General features: G+C 53.1%; 1 protein-coding gene across 6 annotated transcripts in view; it reads left to right on the forward strand.

Annotated features, from left to right (window-relative positions):
- Adgrl1 (adhesion G protein-coupled receptor L1) overlaps nt 1–13207 on the forward strand; it is a 40346-nt gene that overhangs the window by 4524 nt on the left and 22615 nt on the right. For all 6 annotated transcript variants that reach the window (XM_029532701.1, XM_029532702.1, XM_021220182.2 and 3 more), the window contains exon 2: nt 10488–10649. In XM_029532701.1, coding sequence (XP_029388561.1) covers nt 10580–10649 — 70 coding nt within the window. In that variant the 5' untranslated portion in view covers nt 10488–10579. The remainder of the gene's footprint in view (nt 1–10487; nt 10650–13207) is intronic.

Here is a 13207-nt window from a genome sequence, read left to right on the forward strand (position 1 = left end):
GAGGGAGGAAAGGAAGGGAGGGAGGGAGGGAGGGAGAGAGAGGTGGCTTAGGAGTCACAAGTGTGCTGTGCTCATACAGGACCAGAATTCAGTTCCCAGTTCCTGGGGATCGGACATTTCTGTCACCTGCACGGGTGCACATTTCCCCTCCCCAACACATAAACATGATTACAGATAATAAAAGCAATGCAGAACAAAGAGAGGAGGGAAGGAGGGAGCCGGCACAATTGGCCCTAAGCGATAACCCTTTGACCTGGCCCTCCCTTTAGTAGCAAGGCATGGGCTGGGTTAACTATGCTTACATTCTTCTGTAATTCTGTGCACATCTGGGGACAGTCTCACAGTACTCAAAGGTACCTTTGTGTGTGGGGACATGGTGCCAGATGACTGTGCTACAGGGTTTAGGTTCTAGAGCGGGAACTCGAGGAGCTGTTACTCTCCCCAGGAGCTGTTAAAATGTGAGCAGTTGCTCCCCAGATCCCATGGACACTGACCCAGCCTCTCTCTGGGATGGGATCCTCTAAAATGGGGAGAACATAACAATTCAGTCAACAAATTGGAAACGCCCTAGAGCTAAAAATAACAATGTGCCCACACTTACCCAGAGACTTTTAAAGAAAAAAGCCTAAAAGTCATGCATGGACTGTGGGCCACTAGTGGCCCAGTGGTGTCCCTGAGGTTGGATCCTCTAGCTAGCCCTTTCTCTCTCCCCCATCTGCTCTCTGTGTCCCAGGCTGGCCACACCAACCTTCCACCCTCTTGCCTCAGCCTCCTGAGTGCTGGGATGATGGGCAAGGCTCTTCGTGGTGTTCTTTATGGGACACCCTGGGATCTGTAGGATGCCCAACACCACCCTAGAGATACCCTGCCTAAATGTCACTAGTGTCCTCCACAGATTCCACTGCAGCACCCAGAAGTCCCTCCAGGCCAATTCCAAGGCAGAGCTGTCCAGCTAACAAGCATACTCTAAGGCTGTGGGTGCAAGTTTGGCACACCCACTCAAAATGAAGCAACATGGGGGTTCCCACGGGCTCTGGACTGGCTATGTTCAAGTTCATTCTTCTCTCCACTGTAGAAATGTAAGATGCCCTTCTGAGCTCACGACAGACAGAATAGGCGGTGACCAAACCATGGTTGCCAGACCCTGCCACAGAGCACCTCAACTAGGGGCAGCTTCATTTGAGGCTTTGTGGGTTCTTCTTTCTTCCACCCTTTCAAACCCCTAACTTTACATAGGAGAGAGAGAAATGATAGAGGGGGAAGGGAGTGACATTCTTGTTAGACCACTTTGTGCTGATTGGGGGCATTGAGTTCCTTGGGGGCAAGTTTGATCTTCACCATCAGGGTCCTAATTCTCATTTCTTTGCGTATGACTGCTTGACAGACCACAACCAACCAACAACCCACCCTGACTCTCAGGGCCCTGGCATTTATACACTATCTGAAAAGTCCCCAGAATTCCACACGTCACGCGATTGCAATAGCTGTCTGACACTGGCAGAATCCCACCCCTGCTAGAGCACGAGGCACATCACAGTCTGGGGCAGCCCCAGATCCCACACCTGGGGTTAAAATGAAAACACATCCTTATAATACTTTTGTGTTTTTTTTAAAGAAGCCAACATTCTCTCACTACAGGTTCAGGCGTAGTCTGGCTGCCTTCCCACGGCTCTTGAGCTCCTCATTCTCCCTGGGCTGTTCTGTAAATGTGGTCTAGCCCCAGAGTCTTTGCACAAGCAACGAATTTCGCGTGTTTCTCCATGACTCCCTTCTTACCTTCGGAGCACTGACTTAGCTTAAGCGCCTGCCGTCTCCAGATGCCCGTGCCTGTTTCTGTGGTTAAGAACACTGGCTGCTCTTCCAGAGGACCTGGGTCCAGTTTCCAGCAGCCTGACAGCAGCCCACAACTCGAGGGACAGGTTCCTAACCTGGCTTCTGTGGGTACAGCACATATGTGGTACACAAACATACATGTAGGCAAAATGCCCATATATATAATATAAAAGTAACTAAAAAAAAAAAAAAAAGGAAAGAAAGCTGCCCCTCCCCCTTCTAGCTTTATTTTCCACTGAACTAGAACATGACCAATCTACTTCCTTAGCGCCATCTCCCCTGCTCCTAGTGCTGGCTGACACATGGTAGCTACTTAGGAGAGCAGGTGGAAAGACTACTCTTGTCTGTCTGTCTGTCTGTCTACCTACCTGAGGCAGTGGAGATATGGGGCCTGGGATTTCCACATTCTGGGCAGGTGCTCCACTATGAGCTGCTGCAGCCCCAAACCCAATGTTATTCTGAGTCTCTCAACCATACTTTGCCATTTGATGTGCCCCTACAGAGACACAGTTCCAAAACTGTGACCTGCATACATATCTCGTCACTTAGCCAGAAGTGAACCTCATCAGGATTCGAACCTTGGACTTGAGGATGCTCTTCTGGAGCTTCGTCCCTTTGCCTTACTGAGAATCCCGCTTCTTTCTTCCCCCCTTCCTGGACTTGGCACTCTTTCCCCTGCCAGCATGTAGTCATCAGGGGACAAGAGTGTCCTGTATGCCCCCTGCTTGGCATGGGAGGTGAAGCTGAGGCACTGTGAGGTGGACACACACCATGGCTACCCTGGTTCCACAGTAGAGAGCAGAGCAAGCAGGCAGGTCGGTCAGAGCTTCTTAGAAGAAGGGAAACTGGCTAGAAAGCCTGAGAAGGAGGTCCTCCCTAAGGTGAGGAAGAAGCAGGGCTTGGGTATGGAAAGAGACAATGCTTGAGGCTGAGCATGGGAAGGAAGCTGGACTGGACCTCGGGGCTGTCATTGGGTTTGAAGGGTCTGTGTTCACATGTGGCGTGTAGAGAGGTTCAGCATGACGTCTGCTGCTGGCAGAACTAAAGTGCTAAGCTGCCAGGAACGGTAGGGTCCCTGGACTAAGCAGATGTGGGGTGGGGGTGGCCCAGGTCAGGCAGTCCTGTGGGAGAAGACCCTCTTAGCCAAAGGCATCAGAGTGAGGTCCAGGAGGATCTAGCTCTTCCTGGCCCTGAGACATGGAGGTGAGGTGGCACAGTACTCCTGAGGCGGCGTTCAGGATTGATCGGTTCAGCATTGATACGGTGGGAGGTAGCAGCTGCGAAGGATGGGTTTCTGGCTTTGGTGGCCGGAGGCAGGAGGAAGGGGGTGAATAGGGTGATGTGCCTGCCCCCTCCAGTCCCGGGACCACCATCCACAAAGATTCACTGACCAGGGTAGAGCAGTCCCGTGCTTAGAAATGCTTCCACCTCCTTCACAGGAGAAGCCAGGGTCATCTCAGAGGCCCACAGGTGACTCTCACTTCCTTCCACTCTGCTCTGTGTTTGCTGGCTACCAGCTTGTTTCAGCGCATTGCTACCTGGGGACCTTCTCACAGAGAAGCATTCCCTGACTGCACATCTTGAGGCCCCTCCTGCATGTCTGGCCCCTTGCACCTGTTTTGTCTTTATTAATCAACAAACAAGCACCTACTCTGTGCTCTGGGATGACTATGGAGGCAGGGCCTTTTTCCCTGCTCCCTAGCTGGTGGGAAAACCAACCCGGAGAGTTAGCCATAGGGAAGGACAGAGTGGGAGAGGACATGGGGAATGAGGGTGTGTGGGTTGATGGGAGACTAGAGAAAAGGCATCCAGGGCCTTGTGGGTGGCTCTTGCCTCTCTGTAATCCAGGGATACCTCGTGGCCAGCTGGTGATGAACCCAAGGCTTGTGTGTGTGTGTGTGTGTGTGTGTGTGTGTGTGTGTGTGTGCGCGTGCGCTCATCAGGGAGTGTCTCTCCAGGGGCAGGGAGTAGGGCTGTCACTGAACCGCACCCCCAGCCTTTACATTTTTAAAAATTCATTCAATTATTTATTTTGAGACAGAATCTCACAACCTGTTTAAAATCCTGACTGGTTTGGGATTTAGTTTGTAGACCAGGCTGGCCTCGACCCTATGACAGTCCCATTTCTGCTTCCAGCCTTCAATACTTCTCTACCAAATACTTCCATATCCAGTTCCTGCTCTGCTGGGCGCTGGGACTCACTCATACTCAGCCCCGCAGAGCCAACACCCAATGGGAGAGGAAAGCATATGATGAAAATGCCAGGTTCCTCTCAGCATCAGAGCTGTGGAAGATGAAGAAGTAGGGGCAGGGCAGAGCGCAGCACACTGGAGTTGGCAGGGCCTTCCTGGGCTCTGAGGAAGCATAAGCGAAGTCCAGTAGACAAGGGGGTGGGCAGGATATGCAAAGGTCCTGAGAGAGGGCTGTGTGAGGGCCTCAACGAAGGGCTTTGCCTTTTGGTCTAAGGAAGGTGGGAGCCATGGGATGTTCTCAGAGAAGGCAGAGGGAATGACTCAGGGGTTAGCCGGCTACCCCAGCCTCACTTCAGAGAGTGAGGGCAGGAGCCGGGGTGTAAGGAAAGGAGCGACTTTATGACAGAGGTGGCACAGGGATTCAGTGCAGCTGTCTGTGGGGAAGGGCCGGGCTGCTGCCTGGTGAGTCTTCGGCACTGAGTATGCACTGGGGACCTGTCCTCGTCCTAGCCTTCTTGGAAAAGGACTCAGGCCCCACATGCTCAGGCACCTGCTCTCTCTCTGCCAGACTCCCTTGTCAGTTCCCATGTAGGCTCCAGGAAGACCAAGCGCCTAATAAGTTGATCCAGACCCAGGCCTCTACTCCAGACTGGTTGTGGTCCTGCACAGTATCCACCAGCCTTGGCTTCCTAGACATGGAGGTGCAGGTGAGCCACCACAGCCAAGAACAGGAGACAAACTGCCTAAGGACAGCTGTTTCAGGGACGGGCGAGTGAGGCCACGAGGGGCCCAGCGCCCCCTTCTTGTTGCCTGTCACCCCTCCTCAGACTCCCAGACTCCCACCCACTCAGCATACAGGGTTGCCGTGGCAACTGCAGGCTAGGGCAGGCTCCAGGCGCCCCCTCTCCTCCAGCAGCCGCTTCTCCTCCTGTCACACTCGTGTCCCCACTCTAGGGCACTTGAGGACAGACCCTGCTGCACATGCCCTCTCCAGGCTAAAGGCAAGTGTAGATCTCAGACACAAACACAGAGGCAGGTGTGTGGCCCCTGGAGGACACACCTGAGTCGAGTCGCCAGCCTCTTTTCCCCAGGGTCACAGGTGTGAGCACAGCTGGGCCTGGGAGGGACTTTGTCGTCTTTCAGGTCACCATCACCGTGTTGGTGGGTGAGCTCATTGAGGGCTTTAAGCTTTCGGTCTGAGGGAGGTGGGAGCCGTGGGCTGCTCTGAGCAAAAGAGGGACAGAAATGATTCAGGTGCTAGGGAGCGCCCCTCACCTCAGTGGGAAAACTGCTGTAGAGAGTGGCGTCGGGGAACTGCGCTGGGCAGAGATGGCATCCTGGATAGTCTCAGAAGGTACCAGATGCCACTGCAGCCCCTTCCTCTGTGGTTGGGATTAAATCAGGTATATGGTGGCCAGGTGTGATAGCACCCACTTGTCATCTAGCACTTGGGAAGTAGAGGCAGGAGGATTGCCACAAGCTCAGGCCAGCCTGAGGATGAGTCCCCAGGTGTGGCAGTGTGCATCTGTGACCGCAGTGAAGAGCAGGGGATCATTGAGGAGCTTGCTGCCAGGCACTCTGCACGCTGGTGGAGAGACAGCCTCAGAAAGGAAGATGGAGAGAGTGAAGAAGTCAGGTGTAGCTGCCACGCCCTGCCCCCTTTATAAGCACTCGCTGAGGGCTGGCGAGGTGGGCGGTTCACCTGTTAGAGGCATGTGGCCTGCCTTCCCCAAGCTCTGCTCTCAGCACTTCCGACCTTCACGTTGGAGAGAGGCCTTTGGCCTCCGTAGGTATCAGCACTCACTCAGGTGTATATACCCCACATACACATGATTAAAATTGAAATGTATATTAAATATACATTAATATGTAGCCCTGGCCTGAGACTTTCTGGGTTGACTGACGGGCCTCAAGCTCACAGAGATCTGCCTGCCTCAGGCTTTGTCGTCCTGGGATTAAAGGTGTATGCACTCGGCTTAAGTTTTATTTTAAAATAATGTCTAAGTTATCCAGGCTGGCCTTGAACTAACTCTGTAGCTGAGTGGCCTTCAAGACTCCCTTGTCTCCTCCCCCTAACTAACTGGACCGACAGTTCTGCACCCCCACATACACCTCACTGGAGAGAAGGTTTGGAAAGCTTTTAATGGGTGATGCAGCTAAGGTTAAGTGAGACCTATCATGGGTTCCAGCTAGGGGGCACTGCTGGTGTCCTTATAAGAACACAAGAGGCACAGGAATATTTCTCCTACACACCAGGAAGGCTGAGTGAGGACAGGTGAGAAGATGGTCTGCATGCTGGCCAGGGAGCCCTTGACAGAAGGCCAGCTTGCAGGCCTTTTCAGCTCAGACCTATCTCTTAGAGCAAGGAGAAAGTGAGTTTCTGCTGCCCAGGGTCCCAGGTACCAGAGTCTGCTTGAGCCTGTCTGTGAAGTAGTGTAGCATTTGCAAGACTGCATACTGGAAGCTTTAACCCTTCCTGACACAGCATCAGTGAATAGAAGACTAATTGTTGAGGGGATCCAACATCCTCTGTACACAAAAAGTCTAAACATTCGCGTGTACACAAACACCCCCCCCCCACGGGTGGATTGATATCTTTTAGGGTTTGTTTTTGTTTGTTTGTTTGCTTTTTAGAGACGAGGTCTCAGTATGCAACTCTGACTGTCCTAGTCTTTACTATGTACACCAAACGGGCTTTGAACTCCCAGAGATCCACCTGCCTCTGCCAAGTACTGGGAGCAAAAGGTGTTTGCCACCACACCCAGCAGTAGTACACAAAGCCATCTTCCCAGCTCCCTCTAAACAAATTTAAAAATCACAATACAATCCAAAGACATACTAATTTGATATACTTGCATGCTCAGGAATGATAGGAAAATATTAAAAGCTCCTACTTTTGTTTTCCCATAATTAAGCCATATTAAACCACCATGTTTTTATAAACACAGAAAACTTTGGGAGAAGCCAAGAGTGCAGAGCACACCTGTGGTGGTGTAGTCTGTGAGACAGGCGTGCACTCCATAGGCTAAGCCTGTGGAGACCAGGGCACACACTGCGGAGAGAGTGTACTGTAGCCGGGCGCTGGCTACTTAGTGGGCTCTTTTCTCCTTCCTTCTCCACCCTCTTCTTCCAGACTTTCAACCTCCTAACCCTTGATAGGACTGAAAAAGGGGTGGGGTGGGGCAGAAAGGGGTGACCTCATCATTAAGACTTCCTGCTGATTAGGGCAAGTTTTGATCTTTGCCGGCTGGATATCTAATTTCTACTTGTTTCATCTCTGCTACTTAACAAATGGTAACCAACAGCAACCAACCAACAACACACCAAATGACTCTTGGGGTCATCTGGAGAATTTATATACCCCCAGAATTCCAAATGTCACGTGCTCGAAGATCCTATCTGCAGCTGGCCAATCAAATCACGCCCCTGCTAGAAAGGAAGAAAGGAAAAGAAGCCACAGTTCTCCCTACAAGTGCAGTTCAGGCAATCCCTGGCAGAAATGACTCTGGTTCTCCATGTGTTTGATTTGAATTACTTCTGGTCAGTTATGAGAAGTTGGCAGTGAGGCTACAACCCAGGCTCAAGAACCTGGCTTCTAGCCCCCAGAGCCTGGGGTCCTATCCTCAGCATGTCTAGGGAGAAAGAACCAGGCAGGCCTGTTGTCACATGTACACAATTCCAACCCTAAGAAAGCGAGACTGAAGGGCTGGGTGCAGTGCCTTGAGAAGACTCTTGCCTAGAGCGGGCTTCCCAGAGTCCCTGGGACTGCAGAACCAACAGCCCCTGGGGAGACTTGGCGAGCTGGTATCTAGAGGAGAGGCTGAGGTAGGAATGTCACTGCAGCCCAGGAGGTCACAGAAGCCTGGGCAGCATGGTGAAGCTAGGTGTAGCATGCACTTGTAATCCCGGCTTGCAGGAGACCAAGACAGGAGGCTGCTGTGAATTTAAAGGCCAGTTTGGGTTACTCAAAAAACCAAGCAGTCAAAAATGACCCAGTAGTTAATACCACTTACTGTATGCTTAAGTGGTTCGGAGGCTGTGGGTGCAGCTCACAAGTAGAATAAATTCTTAGTAAACACAGGAGGAGGCTGTAGGTTTCATCTGCACTCTAGAAGAAAACACATAGTTTAGATGATGTAAATTATGTCACGTTTTATATATAACGTATATGGGTATGTTATTATGTATGTACTCCACCTCTGTGCTTGGTGACTTGGGGACTCAAGCAGAGAGCATTGGATTCCCACGGAGCTGGAGTTACAAGCGGTTGTGAGCCACCATGTGGGTTCTGAGAACTGCACCAGGGTCCTCAGCAAGGACAAACAAACGGTCCTGCCACAAAGTCATCTCTCTAAATCTTATGTTGTAGTGTTAAAAACAACATCTCTCGGCCTTCAGGAAGCCCCGAGTGTTAGCACAGAGGAATACAGTGAGGACAGACCCCTGACTCACTCAGACAGGCAAGGGTCTGGGCTTCTGAGAACTGGATCTGGAAGGTGGCTGCCACTGGTGGATAGGAGGGGTTCTTGGGGTCTGGTCCTGCTAGAGAGTGTACTTGCACCGTCACAACCTCTGCTCCATGGGGCCTTAGGTCGTGAACTGAATGGGACTCCGCATGGAGAATGCAGACTTGGGGAAGACTTTGTCCCATGCTGTCGTCGCCCATCCATCTCTGCCGCTGTGCCTGATGAGGGTCTGATAAGCCCATGCGCGCACGTGAAGATTGTTGCTCTCATAAGAGAATAATAATATTTTATCTCCCCGAGGGGGGGGAGGGTGGCGGAAGGGTGGTGTTTCAAGGTGACTTGACTTTGGGGACCTGGGGACCTGGACTCACATGGGGCAGGGGCTCACAGAGCCTCCTGTGAGTGAAGTGAGACATTTCCTTCTGCCTCTGAGGCTCACACAGCTGGAAAGAAAGCTCTAAGAAGGACAGGTGAAGCCTGCCGGGACGGGCTGGGAAGGAGAGCGGTGGGGAGTGCCCGAAGGGTCTAACCCAGAGTAAATGGGAGGAAGGTGGCTAGATGGTGGGGGGGGGGGCTGGCAGATGAGAAGAGAGCTGGCTCTAGTGCTGAAAGGACAGGGGACAGTCAACCCTGTGGCCTTACTGATGGACCTGCCTCCGCAGGAAGGAAGGTCAGGGGTGGCTGGAGCAGGAGTTAAATGGTTGATGTGTTGATAGTACTGGTGGATTGCTGACTTCTGAGCACAGGCTCTGGGCATCACAGGGGGCTAACTCAGAAAGGGGCAGGGAAGGGGGGCTAGAAACTTTTGTGAGCAAGAAGGGAGGACAGGAGAGGTAGGGCTGACACAACAACAGGGTACTTTGCTGTCTTAGGAGTAGAGGAAAGTTGAGCTTTGAGACGCACCATGTCCCTTAGCTCTGGAAGGTGAGGGACAGAGTGGGGGCTATACACAGGTAGATTTGCCATGGAACTTATGAGGGAGGTGGCAGGAGGGGAAGCGGTAGGTCTGAGATTCAGTCAACAAATACAGTTTCGCAGTATGTAGGGATTGCTCTAGAAGTTGGGTGTGGTGGTCATGAACTAGATATCTAGGTCCCTGGATGGCCAGCCCTGTGGATAACTGTGAGTTGTAACTGCACAGAGGAAAAGACGCATGTGAAGGCCCCGAGGCAGGCCGAGGCAGAGCAGAATGGGGAAGGGACCTAAGTGGGCCGTGGTAGGTGGGTTCTCAAGAACTTTGAATGGGAGGAGGAACAGCAGAGCTGAGCTGGGGGATCCCACACTGGAAAGAAGAGACTTGGAACTTATAGGCATGGAGTGGAAGGGGCAGGCTGGGGGACACGTGGGGGTACTGTGGTGTTTCCTCTGGAGTCCCTCCTAGAGTGAGTTCTTCTAGGCTGTTGGCAGGTGAGGTTGATGGTCCTAGGCTGAGGTAGCCCTGAAATCTGGGGTGGGGATGTCACAGGAGCAGAGAGTAGGGAGGAAGAAACTGCAAGTCACAAGTGATGGCCTGGGAGGAGCTTGTGACCAAGGAGGTCATCAGTACACCCTTGGTCCCCATTCCTTCTCCTCCCACCCCGACTGCCTGTCTCCAGCTCACCCCGAGAGTCCCCTAGATAGGAAAGAGGGGACTTGGGTGTCCCTGGTCCCCTATCTGTGGCGCCAGCCAGCTGGATTCTAATTAGCTGCCAGAGCAGAGAGACAGGAAGCAGAGGCTAGGGGCGGGGCTGGATTCCTGCCCGAAGCTGAGGCTGAAATCAGGTTAGGCACCCCTTGCCCTCCTGGAGGGATGAAGATGCTTGAGGTTGGAGCAGCTCTGCTGTGGGTGGGTGCTTGGCAGCCAGGCTGACCTATCAAGCTGCCCCCAGGGCTGATGATAGTGACCTGGGACAGGGTGCAGAAGGCCCAGGAGGGGCCTCACCGTTGACAGAAGACATGTCCTCTGTGCTTGCTGAGGTCAGTTCCTGCCCAGCATCATTCCCCTGTCCTCCTTCAGGCTGGTGGACCAGGCCGTGGTACCCTGGTGATGTGGGGCAAGGCCCCCCCCACAGTCCGCTGAGATCCCTGTGCCCGACCCTGGCCTTCGCCATGGCCCGCTTGGCTGCAGCACTCTGGAGTCTCTGTGTGACGACTGTCCTCGTCACCTCTGCCACCCAAGGTAGGTGTTGGGAAGGGCTGGGTCTCCAAACCCAGATGGGAGGGTAGGTGATATGAATTCTTTATGGGTTGCAGCCTCTACCCCAGATGAAGTTGGACCAGGCCAGAAGGAACCTGGTGATGCCACTCTTAGCAGGCACCACTGGAGGGGGCGGGGTGTTGACCTCCCAGCAGGCCAGGGTACCAGGTGCTGTCTTGCTTGGGACCCCGAGGACCAAGACATGCCTTCAGGGGGACCACCCATTTCTCTGTCTTTCCCTCCCCTCATTCATCACATCTCTGAGTCTCACTGGGACCAAGGCTTAATTAAAGCATGCCTGCTGACGTTTATTTAAAAACAAGTAATTACCCGGCTCTGGCCTGGGATCCTGCACACGCCACAATTAGTGCCCTGAGCACGCTGCCCACTGTCGATTACTTAGTTACCATCGAAAGTTGGGTACCAGCTGGGTGCAGAGCAACAGAAGCTAAGATGGGGATCTGTTGGCCTTGCCCTCTCCGGAGAAGGTCCCCCTCCCCATATATCTAGTCCTGGAAAGTCACAGGGATGGAGGGACACTGTCAGCTTTGTTCTGAAGCCTTGGCAGGGTCCTGCTGGTCACTGACCCAGTCTCCCCAGTACCCAGGTTCCGGGAGCAGCCCCTGCCAGGCCAGAAGGGGCTGTCTCCACCCCCAGCCCCATGTGAGCCAGCCTTCCACCCCCAGCCTCCCTCCCTGACTAGGGAAGCTAAAATTAGAGGAAGCAGATGGCACAGCAGGCGCGCATGGGAAACTTTCTCTCAACTGGGCCTCTACTCATCCCCAAAACCCGAGGGCCTGCTGCTCTAACCTCTGGGGGCTGTCAACATTAAGTGGACCCTGTTTCTAAAGAGGGCAGCTTGGCCCGGCTGCCCCAGTACAGACACCTTTCACAGCACTTGGCTGGCCCCAGCTGTTGTGCCCCCCCCCCACATCTGTAGCTTCCACCCTCCTGTACCCCGTGTGGCTGGGTGTAAAGTGACCGAGGTGGCTTGCCAGGGCAACTCTGGATCTGAGAAATACCCATAACAAACCAAACCAAAACAATGAGCATCTTGTCTGCCCATTAACAGGAGATTAACCTCTGGTGGTAGGAGGGGGACCTAGGATCGGGGACCCAGGACCCGTTAGGTTACTTGGAGTCACCAGCAAGACCAGGAAGCAGCAGAGTTAGGACTTAGAGTTGTGCTGTGTAGCTGTGTAGCTCTGGTTGTCACAGAGGGACCCCCTCAGGTGAAGCTCTCTGGTGTGAGGCAGCATGACACCTTCCTGTAATGCTAGCATGGGGGGCCGGAGGTGGGGAGGGTGGAGATCAGGAATTCAGGGTGCTTCAGGGCTAGCCTTGACTATGTAGACTTTGAGGCCACCCGGCTGTATGTGAGCCTGTTTCAAAAAACCAAAACAAAGAAAAATTCCCTTTGGTCTAGAAATTGAACTGTATGATCCTGACCTGTGGGTACCCAATTTACCGTTTGGGAAAACAAGGCCCAGGAAAGCTACTAGTAGTGACTTTCTGAATTAAAGCATACAGAAGGTTGGTGTGGTGGGACATGCTTGTTTTCTGAGAATCTGGGAGAGTTTCAAACCAGGTGGGCCACACAGCAAGACCCTACCCCCAGAACAATAAATAGTAAGCAAGGCAGGCAGGCAGGCAGGCAATGGCAGGCAGGCAGGCAATGGCAGAATGCTTGCTTAGGTGCTGTCTGTTCCTTGTATGGTGTATGGTGGTGCAGGGAGGTCCCTAGGACCACTCTCACTGTGACAGGTAACAAGCTGTCATTCGCTGAGAGGGCCAGCAGCAGCCACAGAAGCCACTGCACTCGGGGACAGGTTTTTGCAGTGAGAAGACAGATTCTCTGGAGTCGGGGAAACGGAATAGTAAAGCTCTGCACAGTTCTGCTGGGACAGCGGGTTCTGCTGGCCCGTTTTAACTGGAGCCACATCCCTGGACTTGTGTGATAACCTGTGCGCGGCCACTCCTCCAGAGGACTTCACCCTAAGTCCTCTCATGCCCTGAAAAGAATTGTCTGCTAAACTGCCACAGCCTGCGACCCACCAACCCAGCCCATTGCTCAGGAGAACAAAGGCCTACTTCCTGGCATCCTCCCAGACGCTCCTGCTGAGGTCGCTGCGTGCAGAAGGAGCCCCTCCCTCCATGTCTGCACATAGTCTTCCCCCGGTGCATGAGAGTCCTTCATTGAGGCGAGTGTCCTGGCAGACCTGATGTCCTAGCCAGTCAGGAGGCTGAAGTAGGAGGATCACAGTTTGAAGGCCAATCTAAGCACATCCGTGAGAAGTCATCCTGAGATGTGTGAAGCCTTGGTATTGCAACAGTTACGATGAGATACGCCCCACATGTTCCCTTTTTGTAAGGAGTGTTGTCAGACTGGACTGGGGCCCTCTCTGAGAGCTTCATCTTAAATTCGTTTCTGTTGTTAAATATCTCCAAGCCAGCCGGGCATGGTGGCGCACGCCTTTAATCCCAGCACTCAGGAGGCAGAGGCAGGCAGATTTCTGAGTTCGAGGCCAGCCTGGTCTACA

The sequence above is a fragment of the Mus pahari genome, chromosome 20 (genome assembly GCF_900095145.1).
Source record: "Mus pahari chromosome 20, PAHARI_EIJ_v1.1, whole genome shotgun sequence".
NCBI lineage: Eukaryota > Metazoa > Chordata > Mammalia > Rodentia > Muridae > Mus > Mus pahari.